Source organism: Conger conger, chromosome 2 (assembly GCF_963514075.1).
Source record: "Conger conger chromosome 2, fConCon1.1, whole genome shotgun sequence".
Classification (NCBI taxonomy): domain Eukaryota; kingdom Metazoa; phylum Chordata; class Actinopteri; order Anguilliformes; family Congridae; genus Conger; species Conger conger.
In genome coordinates this window covers 13502335-13522902 of record NC_083761.1, presented here as the reverse complement: position 1 = coordinate 13522902, position 20568 = coordinate 13502335, and the positions used below count along the sequence as shown (strand labels likewise).

The following is a 20568-nucleotide window of genomic DNA, read 5'->3' as shown; positions in this document are numbered from 1 at the left end:
TTTGAGGCATAAATATAAGGAACGATTATTGATTTATAAAGTTAGCAGTCATCTCCCTTCTTGTCAATGTTCTGAATCTCACCAGTCCCAAAAGCATTCACTCCAACATGTTTAAAATACATCACCACACCTGTGATAACCTACATTTACAGGAGTACATTTCCTGAAACAGCATATCAGGTACCCAAACATTGACATTCAAAACTTAGATGGGAAAATAAATTATATTAACTTGGAAATTGTTCACTCACTTTGGGGGCAATAGTTTTATCATGCTGCTCAGAACAAAAACAGCAGTATAATCTATTTCGCAACGTCAAAGAAGAACAAGTACAATCTCTGCTTTCATTATTTGTTCTAGATAGGAACAATTTTGACTATACCAAAAAAAAATAAAGAAATAACTTTGTCATGCCATTGTCTGATTCAAGTTAGATCAAACAAGCATTACACACAGTTTGTTGCACACATGTAAATGCTTACATCTAACATCTAAAAAGAAAAATATATCAACTTCCTGCAGTTTAAACTTAATATGAAAACAGATTGCATTACTTTGTGTCATGTGAAATATATTCAGCTCATCCACAGTTGTCCAAATGCATACATGAGATATAGAGTACCCTTCTTGTTCTATGCTGGTTTGCATCCATGTGGAATCGGAGCACCCATTTTGGCAGACAGATTGCTGCATGCTAACAGATAGAGGGGATATGACGAGGTAGAAGGGAATGCACTAACTGTGTAGTCAGGGGTGGGACAGGGTGGGCGCAGCCACCTAAATAGTATCGATTTATCCTAGGTGAACTACCACACCCAATTGTGAATGCCTAGCTAGATCTGACCCACCTAGTTCAATGCAGGCACAACTACATGAATAATTCTGGTATCGCTGCTGGCACACACACTTAAATATGTAGTTGATGGTTTCTTTAAATGCAGTCAAGGGGTGTATGTTACTCGGGATAAGAATGCCTGCCAAATTCTAAACTGTAATGTAATGCATGTGGCAAGTAAGGAATGACAGGACATGCCTCACTGCATTCTTGGACACACTTTGAAAAGATGCAAATGATTGTCTGATGAGGTAAGAGCGGTTGTCTGGCAGTCAGAAGATTGCCGGTTCGATCCCCTGTCCTGGGTGTGTTGAAATGCCCCTGTGCAAGCCACTAAATTAGTTGATTGGTAGCTTTCATGGAAGCCTATTGCCGTTTGGTTGGGTTGCCGAATGGGTGAATGAGAGGCATTAACTGTAAAGTGCTTTTATATCCACTCACCAAGCACTTTATTAGGTACTTATTAGACTTCTACTGCTGTGGCCTATCCACTTAGTTATGATGCGTTGTGTATTCAGAGATGCTCTTCTGCATACCACTGTTGTAATGTGTGGTCATTTGCTTTACTGTCACCTTCCGGTCAGGTTTGACGAGTCTGGCCATTCTTCACTGACATCTCTCATTAACAAGGTGTTTACGTCTGCAGAACTGCGGCTAGCTGGTTTTTATTTTGTTTTTTGATCCATTCTCTGCAAACTCTACAGATTAGTCTGTGTGAAAATCCTAGGAGATCAGCAGTTTCTGAGATACTCAAACCATCCTGTCTGCCACCAACAATCATTTCACAGTCAAAGTCACTTGGATCACATTTTTTCCCCATTCTGATGGTTGATGTGACCATTAACTGAAGCTCTTGACCCATATCTACATGATTGTATGCATTGCACTGCTGCCACATAATTGGCTGATTAAATAATAGCATGAATAAGTAGGTGTAATAAAGTAAAAATGTTCCTAATAAAGTGTAAATGCAGTCCATTTACCATTTAACTGTGAAGTGACAAATATTAGATGCCCCACCCCAAATATTTGTAAAGCATAAAGCACAATCTACCACACTTCACAATTCTATCAAACAGGGTTGTTTTTGCTACTTCCTGTAGCTTTTCAGACCAAACATCACATATGAACCTCATTCATAGTTTTATTTTTTTGATTTCTCTTGAAAGTAAGCACATGCATCACTAACATTTCCATAAAGCTAGCAAGTTAAGCCATCAGTTACATAGACAGAATCATTAGCTGACAGGTCGCTGGTATTTTCCTTCAAAATGAGTAGTGTATAAAGTGTACATACAGATGAACAAAAACATTGGCATTCAGGGATTTCGTCAGGTGTATTTAAATACAGCACAATTATTTTCCTTTTCAAAACAAATGTCTTCATTTTAAAATGTCTTCATTTAAAAAAATATGACTCGGAATAATAATCAGTTTGCATAATTCCCACATTTACTGAGTATTTACAAAACAGTAAGTAGTTTGTTGAACTATCACAGAAGGACAGCACATTTGCAGCATCAGAAAACATTGATGAGATCATTATAAATTCATCTGCATAGCATGTTAACATTAATTGCTACACAAATCAGGGTAGATTAAAATCCGGTATGTTCAATCAATAATGAACATCATTAGAGCTCAGGTATATGCATGAAGGAAAATATTGTCCCTGCATTCTGAAATATTTTCATTAATAAATGTATGATTTAGTACTTATTGTTAACCAAGGAAGCAAACACTGATTTCATTAATACACATGGAAATTCAGAAGGCAATCCTTGTGAAAACTGCCAAGTAGCACATTATAGTTTCGGTTGGTATTTGAGGCATTGTCCCAAAGTGCAATTATATTTATTTCATAAACACAGTTTGCAAAACTGAGGACACAAATGTACTTAGCTGACCAACATGGGAAAACTGCATAAAACCAGTCTAAAATACCAGATGGTAGCATTTAAAAACACAGTAGAATTTTGTGAAATACTTCCTCAGTAGTCATTGAACATGGTTATCATCAGAGAATGGAGACAACTGGCAAGAACACATTACCATGAGACACCATGATTTACCATGATAAAAAAATAAATAAAAATTTATTTCACACGGTCCGCTCACTTGCAACTGCAGGGAGCCATCAGCTGATTCAAGTTAAACGGTTGCCATGGATTCGGGTTATAAAAAGACGGGTTTAATTCACTCCATGCAAAGCTAGTGGATGATGTAAATGGTGTTCCTCATTCCTATTCCTTTTCTTTCTGAGCCTGCACTCACTGGGACACCGACATGCATTTCCTGGGAGCACGCCAGGGAGAACTACAGTGATCAAAGCACAAGGTGTGACACATAGGCGTCCTTGGGAACTGTGCAATGAAAATAAAATAAGAGCTTTAAAACAATCTATAACCATGGTAATGAGTGCCACTGTGGTCTCAGCCAAAACAGCAGTTCACCGCAAAACACACAAAACAATACAAAAAGGAAACAAAACAGAAAACATTACAATCAATACCAACACCGCAAAACAGAAAGAGTTTAGATCTCGGACAAAATAAAAAGCATTAAGCGAGATGCAACGGCTCTGTTCCGTAGCGAACACAACTGCACAGAGCTTCCAGGTTTGAGCGTGGTGGCACATGGCATTGTTGGAGTGCTGTCATCCGATTTGACCAGAATGTAGCACCAAACAGCTTGAGGCAAATACCAATTCTGAGAGATGAAAGGAAAGACACGGGGGGGATAATAAAGGATTTAACTACTAAGAACCAGTCTCACTGAAACCCCACATTCCACTGAAGACACTGAACTTTTTCCAGGCAGTAATGCAATTCCAGTAATTCCACTTAGGCAATGGGATGTTCTGCTCTTTGTTTTCGGACACGAGAGTGGGGTGGGGGGGGTGGGGTGGGGGGGGGCGCAGTCCCCGCCCTGTCTGTGGAGGGGATTTGATTTGAGCACACTCCCCCCTCCCCCCCTCCCCCCAGCCCAACATCATAAATAATATACATATTTTCAAATAAATAGGGGGGCCCCCCACCAGTCACAGGGCCCTAAACAGCCACTTATGTCCTTTATAGGGCTCTGCTCAGCACAGTGTTTAAGTTCTACAGCGTATTTATATGTACAGGGGGAAGAGGTCCCCTCAAAAATCAGTTTGAGTTCTCCTTTAAAGAGCTGGCTAATCTGCCAGCTTACATCTGAGAATTGCGTGCGTTTCATTTTTAATCGTTTAGGAAATTACTGTACGGCATTCACATCGTAATATAACCAAAACCAAAATTGCACCTTGAGTATGGAGATAAATGGATTACTTTTTCTCAACATATTTTAAATCAATTGCAGTGGACACTGAAACCATAAAAAAAAAATAATAATCATAACGAGTTGGGTCTTGTTTGTCCAGAAGCTTAAAACTGGTTTGGACTTTGTAAGGTCAGAAGACATAAAACTCTAGTTGTCATTTGCTCATTGTCTACCACTGAAGACTATGAAGGACAGGCCTTACCCAACAGTCATGGGTGCGGCTTCTCGAGGTGAACAATTATGGTTTGTGACAAAGGAAAGGTCAAACTTCTCAAAGAATCCTTTGAAAAAGGCAGGACAGTGTGCGATGTATAGCAGTTCACAGGCCAGCTTGGTAGTTTCACTTGAAACCAAGATACTATCATGAAATGTCATGAAAATTAACCAAAAGGTCAAATAGTAAAATCTCCTAGGGGTACTCATTGTTAACACACAACATAATACAAAAATCACAAGATTCTGATTAAAAGTACACCTCAGAAAAGGAAAGAAAATGGACCCTCTTTCTTTTTTTACAGATCTAACGACACATTTTGGGGACAATGCACAGCCTATCTGTGTGAATAAGGTTTTCTCCACACCAACAAAAGGGTTTGCGAGGGATGAAATACTCCATGAATTGCAATAGAGGCCATTAAAAATTAATTCAAGACCTGCCTCTCTCAGTGAGATGACCTATGGAGTCATCCATCTTCCTTGCTAGCACAGGTCCAGACAACAAGCCAGTTGTAATGACCAATTTCCATTGCCGGATTGGTCCCACCTGTACATGCACAAAAACTGGCCAAGGCATTTTCGTCTGGTATGAACTTTGGGAAACTACAGGGATTATGAACCATGATGGGGCCAATGGACACAAATGGTATGGCGAGGCATCACTTACTAATTATGGTTATGGTCCATTTTCTTGAGTAGGTCCTCACAACTTTAAAATTAACAACAAATAAAACACTTAAAAAAAACAAAAAAACAAAAAAAATGCAAAAGAAATTAGAACGAAAAGGTCAGTAGGTTTTGGCGTTAGCGCACTTTCTAAAAATACATATATATATATATATATATATTTACACACAGTACCAGGAAAGTTTGCTTGCGAACACCTCACAAATACCCACCTCACCTCCAGACTGCATTAGGATTTAAATCAGTTACTAAAAATCTTTTATCTGGGGGGAAAATAGAGGAAAGAAATTGCAATATTTACAGTCATTAAATTACTAAAATGGCTTTTCCTCAGTTCATATAGTGGCTCTCTCATATCTGTACAGCAGCTTCTCAGTTGAGAGGTGTGATTTTTCTTTTGTCTCCTCTCACAGGTCATCTGTCATCTTCAGCAGTTCCAGGAAGGCACCCACCGCACCAAAATAACCCTGCAGAAAACAGGAAACTCTCTTCAGATTCCAATAATGCTCACCTACAGCTAAATTATCCCATCAAAAGGGCTTAACAGCGAGCATGCAAGTTAAAAGGAAGAACTTTTCATTTTTACCTCATGTTCAAGGAACAAGGCTTTAAGCTGTCCTTTGGACCAGAAGTCCATGGCATACGCCAGCAGTTTTGTGGATACTGTGTTGATTCGCAGGAAATTCCCAACAAAGACAACCCTTTCGATTTTCTGAAAGAAAATGGACATGACTTAAGCAGCGTTTACTTATATTCAGGTGAAATAAAGTGTCTGTCTTTCGGTAGAGTTCCAGTATAACACAAAGTTAAATAATAGTTCTTGAACTAAATATATCTTGTTGACTGTTCCTGCACTGACTTGGGTTATGTTGCCAGCTATTTATGAAACTGAAAATGGCATCAGTGGGTTAAAATGTCCTCACTTGCTGTGTGCTGCCAGAAAAGCAGAGGGAGAGAGATTTATCGACAATGACACTGGCCTCAACTTCTGAAAATGACATTGATTCAAAGGGTGATTGATTCATTTATACATTGTTCAACCGGTGGATATGACAACAACCTCTCGCCTGTTTTTTTTTTTTTTTACATTTCTGTATTAGATTAGAGAGCTGATTTACATCAGAAAGACTAGGTACATACTTTACTGAGCTTTAACCAAGCACCTGAGACCTAAATACTTTCCATTCCATGTGAAAAAGGTATGCTGAAGTATAAAGTTATAATTAAAATTTATAACAAGAATGCAGAGTATACTATTTTTATTATTACTATTAAGATAATATATAGTTACTCACTCAAGAGTATTTGAAATATACTGTAACTACCCCAATGCAGGGCTCAGGGCGGAGGACAATAATTCAGGTCGGTGCTATTGACTATAGTCCAAAAAGAACTGTTACAGATTTACAAAGACACAGGAGACTATTGTCCATGATATAAGCACAGGGTGCCAATTGACAAATTGAGATTAACTGATTACAGTACAATATATTGTTTAAGGTACCAAATATAGTTTTTTCTGTAATTATAAAAATGCATATAAAAGTTAAATGTGATCTAGTTATTGGCATGATCAATTGTTTGTGGCAGGTTTGTGGAAATATTTCTTGTAGTCACTTGTGATGTTCTCTAGTGTCTGAGCACTATGTTAATAACACCCTAGTGGTCGTGAGTAAAAGTAGCAGTCCAAGGACCTATTTTAACACCATCTCTCTTCGCCACAAGGTGGCGCAGAGGCAGAAGTTTCACCACTAGCTCTGACAGAGGAGGACGTCCTGTCGTTCTTCTATGCGCTTTGATAGCCCTGTACAATGCTGCTTGATCTCCGTGCCACAAGGCAACACTGTAAAGAAGCTGAAAGCAGATAGAAAACCATTTCTTGGACTCCAAGCTCCTCCTGTCACTTGCAGGTATTTTATGCGTTTACCGCTAAAGAAGTACAAGGGTGAACAGAACAAAAGGAGATGCAGAAAAGGTATGTGTTACTCCCAGTCCAAAATAAACTGCTGTCTGTACAGTCAGGCAAATGGGCAGTAATCGAAAAGTCTATCAAAAAGATAAGATAGACCTAAATCTTGTCAAGATGTTCTTCCTACCTCGTTCACAGCGCACATGCGAGCGATAGAGCCAATGTTGTTGGTGATAGTGACCAGAGTGGCTCTAGCAAGGTCCTCTTTACTGATGGTATCCCGTTTCTCCTTGCTCATCATGTGACCAAAGCTGCAATGTAAGGCATGTGTTATCAGGCTACAATGTCTACGAATGACCACCACGTGGATGTGAATCTGAACCTAAACCATTCCAAACGTGAAAACGCAATGCGTGGCGCAGAAGCTCGGCAGCCGAAGGAGTTCCCCGAGCTGAGAGAAGCCCGGCAGGCCTCACCTGGACGCCACGGCAGACCCCTGCAGGCTGAAACGCTCGTAATCTCCGCCGTAGATGTCCTTCACCAGCTTGTCCACGTTGGTGCTGTCCCCCTTCGCCGCCATCTCCAGGGCTTCCTCAAACGTCTCGCAGCCCGTCAACAGGCAGCAGAGGCCCAGGAAGGTGCCACCTCCAAGGCTGAGGGGGCAGACAGGAGGTGTGAGGCCGAGAGCGGGCACCTATGCCACCATAGCGTGGGGCAGTGAGGTCTACAGAAATGCTCCACTGCCTCTGTGTGTGCTCAGAGTCAGCAGGGCGATCGCATACACCTGCATCCTCCTCTTCTTCATAAAATTCTATGTTAGGCATCGGAATCTGCATCTACAAATCAGGCAGACGTGGACTGGGGGAACATGTGATGCATATTAGCAACAGACACAATTACAAACCACAATGTTAATTATGCAGATGATGAGGATTTAAATAGAATAGATAACACCCATATAAGTCAGCACGGGGATGTAAAAACACAACAAGGGAGAATATTTGAAATCTCCTTTAATAGGAGATTTCAATCAATATAAGTTAATCAAAACGGGTTTTAAGACGTTGGATATTAGCTTTTATTTTCCACAGACTGGGAAATAGAAAATGGGCGTTATGTTCACCTGGTGCCAGTGACCCGTTTATAGTTGTCCTTGGAATACACGGCCAGGATGCTGACACCAGAACCAATGTTCACCAGCAGCATGGGGAAGGGGTTGTCCAGACAACATGTCGTCTTTTCACAGTTCTGAGGGTCAGAAGGGTTTTCAAAAAAATAGCACTCCGGGTGGCCGTTGAACCCCACAGAATCAACATACAAGAGGCCCTGGATGAGACAGTCCAGCTCGTCTAGCTTCATAAGCTCCAGGTCGGCCATCTGGAAGGAAATTGGGAGAGTCACAGATGAGTGTGTGCGTAGCAAATGGTGGAACCTGCATGGCCAAACCAGACACAGACAGCTGCCCTGGCCAAAGCTTCCCATATCACCGGTACAGGACCAGCAACAACACACTGCACTAAGCATGCACAACATATGTCTGATGCACCCACATACAATTTCCTGCAGGTAACTATACAACAGAGATGGGGACTCGGACTCGACTCGGAAGTTGCACATACACAGACGCATACACAACAATGTCACAACAAAAATTAAAAGTAAACGGAATTACAGTGTTGAAACCAAATAATTGTGGTTTATTAATATACTCTTACTTTTTAATTGGAAGGTAAGTGTTAAGCATTTAATTATTTTAATATAAATGAGTTCTAGATATTTTGTTATGCAAGAAATCGGGAGCCAGGATTGACTACATCTACATTATGCTAACGGAAAACCTAGCTAGAATCCTAAGGACAACCTATACATAGTGAAATTATGAATAATTTCAAAACCGCATGCAGCTGCAGTACATGCCAAACTCGGGTTCTACAGCTTTTAATGCCAACGTCTATTACAAACAAGCTAAAGTACGTAGTTGATTTGTACAACACTGGAATGACAATCAAGTTCCATGCAACTACTCCATAACGTCACCTAATTGAACATTCAATATGACTCGCTGACATTATGGAGTAGTTCCGTGGACATAGATTGTTGTTCCAGTGTTCTACAAATATCAACTCTATGTACTTAAGCTTGTTTGTAATAGACGTTGGCATTAAAAGCTGTAGAACCTGAGTTTGGCAAGTACTGCACTCATTTCTCTATGCATTAGGTTAGTGGCTTCCCTTAGGATTCTAGCTAGGTTTTTCAATATTATAATGTAGATGTAGTGACAAAATTATAGCTGCTGATTTCTTGCATAAAAAAATATATAGAACTAATTTATTTTGAATAATTAAATGCTTAACACTTACCTTCAATTAAAAGTTAAGCGTAAACCAATAAACCATAATGATTGGGTTATAAGTATTATGATTAAGTCGCAGATGCAGATTAAGCCTCGTCCTAGGCTAAATTCAATTGGAGATTCTCCATGCGAAGCTGAATTTAGTCCAGGATTAAGCTTAATCTGCATCCATGTAACAGGCCCCAGGTTTGGTATTGACCCTCATCTTATATTACAGGCCCATGGTAATGTTTACGTCACCATTAATGTCACATGACTCACACAGAGTTCTTAAAAAATAGAATGGTTATTTATTTTATCTTATTTATTGATACCACATCAGACCTGAGGTTTTGGCAAAGCCTTTCCCCAGCCATCTTAAAAAAGGCTTTGCCAATGTTGCCCCAGGCATGGTAGTTCACTGATATATTAATAAATTAATGAAATAACCAGTTTGTTTGTGTATGCCCCTGATAATACTGTTTCTTCAGTTGATACACACGTCATATACAAAATGTCATCTAGACTAGACTGGTTTCTAGATCTTCAACTAGCATAGCAATCGTGATTAATTTCTATAGGCATACTGTGGTTTAAGCTGCACCATTCTGGAAACTTGAGACTTGACTTGGACTCTAGCTCATATACTTGAGACTTGACTTGCACTCATCCCTCAGAGACTTGAGACTTGACTCAGACTTGCATTTGATGACAAGCTAACAAACTGATAGGTCTCACACACAAATCCAAAACACCAACCATCATTAATATATGACGAGCATTCATTTAATACACCAAGACATAGATAAAACATAACAATAAATATTTAATTTAATGTTAAATTTGATTGTTGATTGTTTATACCTTGATAGGACAATGTGCATAGACGCTTTAAAAATGTTAATCAATTGAATAATGATCAATTAATTGGTTGAATCAAGGCTTGGAGGTCACTTATTATACTTGTCAAGTTTGATCAGTCATGGCTGCTTTTGCTTTCCATAATCTGTTCTCATACTTATTTCATAAGTAGTCATTCACACATCATATAAAATCCTGGTGTAACTACGACTACTTTGCAGAAAAGACATGCCAAAACTGGGGCACTGTCACAAGGACACTAGTTCTACCAAATGTATCATTAAATGCCATTTCACAAGCAACTAATACTTTCACCCGCAATCGCAGCCTAGCTCAAAGTACACAGATTGTCCCCTCGCACAGCTCAAAAGTTAACTATAAACCCGAGGTTGGCTTGTTCAATTTACAACTTCAATTCCAGCCCAAACCCATGGCGCTCCCCACCCCTCGGTCGGCCCGGCCCGACGCTCACGACTACTGTCTGTTCTGGCTCCACGGTGGTGGAACGAACTCCCCGTTGAGGTCAGAACTGTAGAATCTCTCCCCACCTTCAAGCGAAAACTGAAGGCGCACCTCTTCAAGCAGCACCTCTCCCCATCCCTCCCTACCTCCCTGTGAACCTTAATTGTTGTCTTTGTGATTTACGTAGTGTTTCGGTATTTTTAGTTGGCTAGGTAAGCAGTATTTGGATAGTTAAGTTTGGTTACTTTTGCTTTGTTTGTTTATTTGTTGATTTGTTGTATGGGTAGCAATTGAAATTGTACTTCCCTCTAGGGTCTTTCAGCGCACTTAGCCCTGGTTATGGGTATGCACTTTGTTGTACGTCGCTCTGGATAAGAGCGTCTGCCAAATGCCAATAATGTAATGTAATGTAATGTAATGTAATGTAATGACTCGGCCGACGCACCGTTCTGAAGTCCTCCTCGAACTTGTAGGCCCCGCCACCGGTGGCACAGAGGGTGGTGTGCAGGCTGGAGAAGTTCTTGTCGCGGCCCATCTGGATGAAGCGGTACATGGCCTGGGTGGGGAAGCGGATGAAGTGGAGATTGCCTTTGCGGCCGCACATGGTGAGGTTGTGGAGCTCCAGGTGCACGTCGCGGATGCCCGTGTTGCCGTAGGCCGTGTTGGAGGTCAGGTACTTGCGGATGCTCTTGAGGTTCTCCACCTCCTCCTGCTCCTCTTCGGCGGTGATGTCCTTGGGCTCGAAGTACACCAGCTTCACCAGGGTCCCGCCGATGTCCATCCCAAACCAGGGGAAGGCTGCAACGCAAAACCACTCGTATTCTCAAATCACAGTGTATACATGGGATTCATATTCTCAGCCAACATCTCCAGTTAATTTTCAGTTGTTCATTAAACCACTTGAACACCACATTTTAAATTTGTCATAATAATGTCTAGGACTGTGAACCATTCTTACTTTTCATCATTTATCTAAAAATTAACATTCAAAAGAAAGTTTTTATAGCACTGATTTAGACTATTTCATACAGTCTGCTTAATGTATTGACAATAAACTTGACATTCATCACACTAAAGTGTATATTTGCACTAAGCTATATGTGATTGTCAGGTTCGAGGTTTCCACATCATTACATTGAAGCAAACTAATCTTTGAAAACCAACCAAAAAAAAAAAAATGTGTTTCTTCTTTCATTAAATATATGCAATGTAGAATATTGGTTATTCATATTTCTAAAATGCCTATCCAAATAAAAGAGGCAGTTCATATTGGTCGACTAACAGAATTCAATATAGCTAATATTATTCAGAGAGCTATGGGTTGCATTTGGTTGACAAATCAGGGCAGAAAGTGAGCCAGTCAGAGTGAGAAATACACATCTTACAGCCACTGTAGCCAGCAGGGCAGAAACAGCTGCTAGCTCTGGTTCCCATGGAAACACCAGAAAGGAGTTACACTGCCTAGCTACCTAGCCACCACTCATTTAAATCACACAGCTAAGTAAATTAATTTGTACATTAAAAACTATATTAAAAAAAAAATCTTTCACTTGGGTTTTCCTAATCCCAGTGAGTTTATTTATCATTTATTGGAGAGAATTGATTTCACTCCATTGAATTTACTCGGCTTCAGGAAGCTGTCCTGTGTATATAAAGATTGGCACACTGTCCTGTTAACAATACGAGAACAAACTATCAACTGGAGGTGACAAAAAGCAGTGTCAGAAACAAAGAAACAAAACCAGGAAACAAAAACTGGGATATACGAAACATGAGCCTGATATTATACACTAATTTTGCCATTCTGCACTCCTCTTGTCCAGTTTGGCTACTTTTAAAATGTCATCTGGAGAATCCGCCCCTTCCTCACCACCTACTCAAAGTTCTTATTCCAGGCACAGGGCATTTACTGTCGCCTACTGCCACTCCCTGCCTCCACCCCCCTTTCTCATCTCCCTCCACTGGCGACCTTGCAACAATTCAAAACTTTGTTTGATACGCAGGTAAAGGGTCTGTTCTGCTTCAAAAGGCCACCTGACTCCATCCAGCCACAGCCAGACCTCTCCATTCTGCTCCCGCAGAGGTTGCAAAATGTCACGCCATATATCACTTCTGCCTAAACAATTGGCTCACCTCACAGGACTAAAAAGCTAAACAGATTATTTGTGATTAGCTACACTTACACAATACATTACGAAAATAAATGAACTAGAATCTACATGTAGCCCATCACAGATAGGGAACAGAGATGTAAATGTAAACATTTTCTACCATTTGTGGCGAAACGCCGTAAAGAAATGTAACATTTGTTAGATATACAGTCTGCTACCATAGGATTTTTTTTAAACAGTGAAGCCAAATTCAATAGGACATCTGAGAATGTGTGAAGTGCAGAGGATCAGTTCAGTGAATGGCCATCAGCGTCAAGCCAGGAAACCTGTGGAACCAGCTAAGGCAGTGGAGGTTTCTGAACAAAAGCGTAATCGTCCCCTCCAGCAGGTCTTCACACAACACCCCTCATACAAACAAGCAGAAACATTCTTCAGCCGCTAAATACTGAAACAGTCAAGGCTTGCATTACAAATGTCAGATTAGTGCCGGCGAACAGCCGATCTGTTGACAACAAATCAACCTGTGACTGGGTGTGTCAAATCAGCTGGAATACGGCTGAGACACACAGTGGTCCGCTGCTCGCAATGCTGAGGGATGAAGAGCCAAGCTTAGCGCACCCCGTTACGCCACGCCACCCTCCGCCCGCGACCACGCGTTCTGCACAGCTTGTGCTGCTTCACTCCATGACGACATGGCTGTTACCCAAGAGATTCATGGAGTTATGTGGAACCACACCAACAAAACACAATTGTTTTAATTACATTAGCTGTAATACCATGTGCACCGACATGAAACCCGGATCTCCCGTCTCCCTCGGAAACCGGCCAAACGGGTGTCATTGTATGTGCATAGACATACAATAACACGCCACTGAAAGTCAGGGAAAGTCTGTAACTGTTGCCGTTACGTCAATTTTTAAAATCATGCATGCAGTAAAAGTAATCTTCATAACCTGACAGTACATCATAAAATCAGATGCAAGGCTTTTGTTCTACCTTTGAGCCCAAAGTTTATAATAAACCTTTACCAGATAAGGAATCTACAGGAGGGTTTCATGAAAACAGCCATTCAAGTTAAAAATTAAATCACAAATCAGATATACACCAGTAAATTGAGGGAACAAAATCAATACTCCAAGAGGCAGAATCTCTCAGACAGTGTCATACCTCAACTCTGGTTTCATTCATATCGAACTGAAAACAAGTTTTTTGGGGGTGGTTGACTTCGCCGATCAGCATGATTACCCAATTTCATTCTGCCTCCAGAAATTTGTACCGTGGCATCTCCTGTAGCTGCAGCACTGAATTATGGGATGCACTGATAATAGCCTTCCAGACTGGGCAGCAAAGGGTAAATAATGCAGGGAGGAAAACATAAACAAAAGGCCTAGTCCCTCATTGGTCAAGCAGCTGGGTCACCAGATAGCAGACGGAGGGATACCCAGCACTACTTTGTCCTACGAGGGCTTTGTGACAGGCCCCGCATGTAGGTGAAAGGGCTGTTTACTTCCTTACCAGGAGGTTCAGGGACCAAAGTACTGTGCAAATGTACCCACCTGCAGTTTCCACAATTAAACTCACCCTGCACAGGCTGACAGCAGAAGAGACACCTATTAGCGACATCATTAGTCACATGATCGTAGCACAGCATGGTCAGAATTCATCACTCTGTACTTTGTATGGAGAACAGCTGGCTATGGAAAAAGTAAAGGTTCAAATAAAGGTAGTACTATAATATAATAAAGGTAGTAGAACTAACTCTTCACTATACTGCAACCTTCATCCAGACACACACACACACACACACACAGACAGACACACACACACACACACACACACACACACACACACACACACACACACACACACACACACACACACACAGACACACATACACACATACACACATACACACATACACACATACACACATACACACATACACACACAGTGGGGAAGGTGAAAGGACTAACCTTTCCTAAATGGTTAAACATTAATAACACCTTTTATTAGTCATGCATGGCATGAGAATTCTGTGACCGATATCAACTACTACTAATATTTGCCTGGCCACACTGCCAGTGTCCATGCCAGTGTCCATGCCAGTGTTGCCAGGTTATAGCAAAAATGCAAAGGTAAACAAATGTATAGATTCATGGAACAAATAGAGTTGCAGAGATGTATACTCATGAAGGAAAGAAAATGATTTGCATATCAAACGATTTAAATAAAGACTTTACCTAGAATAGAGCACCAGACGTGCATTAAATGAATCACCTCTGTGACACCTGTATGTTGCATCAGTCAACCTTATCAGTCATAATTCTAGCTTGATGGTGGACAGTGAGAAGTTCACTTTTGCCTACCATTGGCTAAAACCAATACATACCCAATATTTTCATGCACTCCCATTTTGTATTGGTATTATTCTGTTTATCTATTAAGATAATTTACAAGCATCATCATTCCACCTTAAAGCTCTGGACTCCAAAGAGCCCTTAGCTTTGAGCACTGCGTTTGAATACTGTCTCACTAGTTTCCTTTTTTTTTTAAACTTACTTTCCTTGATAATTAACTGGATGTGTCACCATTTCAAATGTGTTTCCATGCAAAGCAGCGAGGTGGTATGTTGTTAGTGTGACTAAGAGCCAGTGCACTGGATACAGTGTGTGTAGCTGTCTCACAGCCTGCTCAACCTGACACCTTGAAAAGTTTTTCTGAAGTGGAACTCCGTTTGGGTTGTCGAGTTATTTCAGGTGACAGGGCAAGCTGACTTGGCAAAGGCAATGGCAGTCAGTGTGCTCTAGGTTTTAGACTCATATTTTGAATCACACAATGGATATAGCCACAATTCACAAATTACACATATTTGTAAATGAGGTATACCCAGAGTGTGCTTGGGTTTGAACTGTGGGGAGGGGGTAATTGATACTTTACTTAGTTACATATAGTCTAACAAAATCATTATCTTGATTTGACATAATCAGTATGGCTAGAATTCATGCTTGTGCACAGTACCATGCAGGTACCTCATATAGATTTGAACTAGTGACAGTTATCATTTAAACACTTAAATGAGTTTTACCACACACACACACACACACACACACATATATATATATATATATAAAAATTAACACCAGGAACACTTATGAGCAGAGATGTCCACCTCTTCTCTATTTAATGAAAATAAATCATGCAGACTTCCTACATGACTCCTTAGGTCAAGGTTACTAGAGTTTACTGTAGGAGGCCAGTTCAGCAGTGGGTGGAACCTTAGAACAGACATCTTAAAGTGCACTCACTGGCCAGATAAATTTGTGCTCTAGATTCTTAATTGGGATTTTAGTCACTGGCCACTGGCCTTGGAAGTGTGGAATCAGACTATGTTCAGACTGGTAAATGTAAAGTAGACAATCTGGATTCTTTGAAAATTATGCGGAGAACAGGAATGCTGACAAGCAGGTGTCCCTAACTATGCCGAGAGCTACTTGGCAAATGCTGAAAGTGCAATTCAGTCAAGACAATAGTCAATGCCAATACCAATTCCCTCTTCTATACTGAGAATGAAAATGAATCCTTTCCCAAAAACCAAACACAGTATAACTGCATGTGCATTTTAAAAATTGGTTTTAGTTGCCTTTTTTCCATTGATACTCAGCTAAAAACACTGCCATCCGCTTTACTAATTATTTAAAAATTCAGATTTCAGGGAAATGAAATCACTAAACACAAGACTACATTCAAGACGATACATAACATCCCTTACCTGGCTTCTTAATACCCTTAACCTTCATAGTGATGCTCAGATGTAGGTCTACGTAACGACACTACAAATCTGAATTCCCAACAGTGCAGTTTTATGTGCGTTTTATCCCGGGGTTCATTGACTACGTTGTTGTCACGGTGGTAATATACAGCATCGTAGCTGTAACAAAGTTTCAAGTTATAATGGCTAGAAAGCAGAAAGAATGTTCTGCTGTTTTAATGGGGTGGCTTCGTCTGCTTCGTTAACCCAGCCTCATAGTCAGTATGTGAACTCTCATTGGCTGAGAAGACCATGCCTTCGTATCAGGAGCGATTTCAGCACACCTCCTGACTCTGGAACGACCAATCAAACGGAACATACAACTATCTCAAAGGTTTCATAATAACAAAAGAAGAGGTGGTATCTTTTTCATTTCTCTTCAAGCAATGGTGTTAGATCAAGACAACAATGTGGCCTCTTAACATAATGAGTTTCGGAGCTATGCCGTCTTCGTGTCATGTCCTTTAATTATTATGAATAAAAACGGACCTGACAAGGTTACTGAAAAAACGCCCACTGAATGGATGTCAGTAACACGGAATCCCAATTCAGCCCTATTTAAGACTGGATAAAATATTTTATGCATTTTTCTCAATCATATTTTTTACACACTCGCAAGGGCATATCATTCAGCTGTAGGCTACTGTGAACACACTGACTGACAGGCGTCATGTGCCCCAAGCTCCGTCTTACAAGACATTCATTTCGTCAGTAATGAATAGATTCTGCACATATAAATTACGACGGTAGAGTCAACGGTTGTACAGGCTACGCACCAACTGCGCACAGTGCGTTTTATCCAAGCGATTATAAATATCATATACGCTACATATGTATCCAAATTAATTACACAGCTACACTGGAACTATGACATGAACTATGATACGATAATTAGCATATCCTTGCGAGGCAGAGCAATGAAAAACGCGTCGTGGCAAGGATCAGTTTTATTGCAGGATGAAAGCAATAATACAGACTTACGCGGTCTGTTTTTCTTTCCCGAGTCCATTCTTCTACGAAGTCTGCACCTTTTAGCAGGGGATCCATTATTCTGTAGGTCCTGGTGAAGATGGTGGAAATTTTCAATACCACTATGGCTACCGCTACTACTACTGCCAGTGCTTCCATTTGGACCATGAGCACACGTCCCGTTGCTTAGTGGCTGAGAATGAAAGCCATTTTGCAGTCCATTCGCGTGGCAAATACCTAATCCGTTCTGTTCCGCAACTGATTTCGCTTTATCCATTTCTTTTTAAAAAAGGCAACGCAGGCAACGTTAATAAGAATAGAAAAGAGGAAGCTCACACCGGATTTCCACTCGGTATTCTGTATGTATATATATATTTTAAATAAGCTACCTATCGTGTATGTGTAATACAATATGAAGATAGTGTTGGTTTACATTTCACTAATCGCTGGAAACACAACAGCTACAGCTCTAGGTGGAGGTCACTGTCGGTCATTTTTTTCTCCTTCATACTCCTCTCCCGCAGCAGCTTCCGAGTTAAACAGCCGGTACTACGTCACTAGCGACATGCCTCCCCACCCCCATTCTCTTCGCATGAGGGAGAACTGGAGGAACGAAGGTTCCTTTTAGATAAATCCTTATTTTTGTTTACAGGAGAACAATGCACTATTGTTGGAATTTATTGCACTCTACAATCAATAAATCAGTTTAAGAATTAAAAACCGGTCTATCGACGCTTACACAGTACCCAACGTGTTAGCCAAACATGCAACATATTAAATGCTGGTTTCAAAATCAACGTAGGCACAATGAATGACACACGCAATGGCTTATGGGCTGCCAAATATAAGGTGCAGCATTAACATGCACACCATGGCCACGTCTGTGATTTTTCCTGTGATTGTTTTATTACCCTTAATATATTCAGATTGAAACAACAGGTCTCTGGAGATGTTCGAAGATTATTAACAAATAAATATGTAAACAATCTTAAATCAGTTAAAAACCAATTATCCAGCAGAGCATGTGATAAATCCTGATCTTCAGGTTTAATTTAAAAAAAGTGAAACTATGTTTTAATCATATCCTAATTATGTATTTCATGAAATGTTTAATATTTAGGCTAATGTTAAGGGGGAAGGGCAAAACAAAACAAACACTTGGACTTTCTGTATTCTACATTTTTATTCAATTCTAAGTTTCAAAATTAAATATTTATATATTATCAAATTTTGCCTATTGTATTGCAAGTCAATTTCAATGCATGTACATGTTTATTTATATTTTTTGGGCCAATGGCACAGCACCTAAATACACAGCATCCTAAAGGAGTAGGCTTTGTGCAACCTTACAGTTGACCTCTTCAAAATAAAAAAAATCAATGACATAGAATAATACTTTTGATTTTCTTAAGAGATATCAAACCAACCAACACATTTTTTTATTTTATTTAATCAGAATCTGAATTTGGCTTTCATACATACAGTGCTGTGAAAAATAATTTAGATAACACAAAACATATTTAATGATAAAAGTTATCAAGCATCCATAGCACCTCTGTGAAAAAGTAATTGCAACCTTAAACAGCAATAACTGCAAGTTACAGCAGCAATAACTGCAAACAAACACTTCCTGTAATTTGATAACAGTCTTTCATATTGAATTGTTCTCATTCAGACAAATTGGTAGGCTTTTGAGCAAGCATGAACTGCTCATTTCAGTTCCTGTCATATTGGGATCAAGTCAGGACTAGGCCACTCTAAACCTTTACATTATTAAAGGTTTAGAGTTTCTTTTCAGACTTGCCTTGGTTGTCTTACAAGTGATACTTTGCATTTGAATGGATCTCTATGGGAATTGAGGGTTATGACTAGATTCAGCTGTAAATGATTTTATTATTTGTTGGCTAAATGGTTTTAAGTCATCAACAGGCCAAGGTATCATGCTGTTGCCAGATATGCAGTAGATACTACAAGAGTTGTTTCTCCTGACTAATTTTCCTGTTGAGCTCAATGTAAAAAAACAAACCTTGTAGTATCTACTGCATATTGTATCTACTGACAGCACAGTGGTTTCAGGCTGGGTTGACACCTTGGTCCCTTGATGACTAAAAAACATTCTTTAAAAAAATCACCATCCACAAATGTGTTCCATACTGTATCAGTGTAATTTACAGCTGAATTGAGTCCTACCAACCAATTCCCATAGAGATCCATTCAAATACAAAGGTTAGGTTTTAGTATCACTTGTAAGATATCCAGTCTCTGGTGATGTTGATAGGTCACATACTTGAGGAAGTCATGGCATACAAAGGACATTCAACCAAATACAAAACATGACTATTTGATTTGACTTTCTGTTCATTTGTCTCAAACATTGAAATGGGGGGCTATGTATAAAAATACTCTAATTACTACATGGTGAAACAAAAATGTATAAAAAATACTCTTCAATAAAAAGCTGTGATCTGCACTTTGATCACATGTGAATTGATTTATGACAAACAGAGGAAATAAAACATTAATCAGAAAAGGGCAAGGTGTGTCCAAACATTTGACTGGTACTGTATCTGTGGAGGAATTTTAGCCAACTCTTCTTTGCAAAACTGCTTTAATTCAGACAAATTGGTAGTGTGACAAATATGCAATAACAGAGGAACTCAGTAAGGGGGGAAATATTTATTATGGCACTGTATAAGAGGAGCAGTACCAGATAGATGGGGGCATCCCGGTGTAGTAACTCGAAAAAAGTACTTCTGCAGCAAATTTCCAAAAGAAGATAACAACAGGCCAATAGGAATACTGCGATAAATGAGCGGAAGTTTTAATTAATAACCTGTAATCTATAAGCATGTAGAGATGAGCAGAAAGCACTATGTAGACGTAAAAGCACAAGTTCCCCTGCCTTTCCTTTGCAACTCTTATCTCTTATCTATATTGACCTACATGATGGCGCCAGGCCACTCTAGAGACCTTGAAGGGGTACGTATATAAATATGCAGCCTCTGAGTGGCCCATTCTCACAACACACGCATGACATTAACCATGCACCTTTCTCCACCAGAGACAATAAAATA

The 20568-nt window shown here is 40.0% G+C and overlaps 1 protein-coding gene across 3 annotated transcripts; it reads right to left on the bottom strand.

Moving 5' to 3' along the window:
• Positions 1-3811: 3811 nt before the first annotated feature.
• LOC133121490 (pantothenate kinase 1) lies at positions 3812-17999 on the bottom strand. Of its 3 annotated transcripts, none has more exons than XM_061230685.1 (7): positions 17507-17999; positions 11052-11404; positions 8075-8328; positions 7428-7604; positions 7139-7262; positions 5629-5754; positions 3812-5509 (listed from the first exon to the last, which is right to left on the bottom strand). In XM_061230685.1, the coding sequence occupies exons 1-7, from the start codon at positions 17769-17771 to the stop codon at positions 5450-5452; spliced, it is 1359 nt and encodes a 452-aa protein (XP_061086669.1). In that variant the 5' UTR covers positions 17772-17999; the 3' UTR covers positions 3812-5449. The 3 variants fall into 3 exon arrangements, with proteins under 3 accessions (XP_061086669.1, XP_061086670.1, XP_061086671.1); XM_061230686.1 differs by lacking the exon at positions 17507-17999 and adding an exon at positions 16487-16646; XM_061230687.1 differs by lacking the exon at positions 17507-17999 and adding an exon at positions 14299-14344.
• Between the last annotated feature and the right edge of the window lie 2569 nt (positions 18000-20568).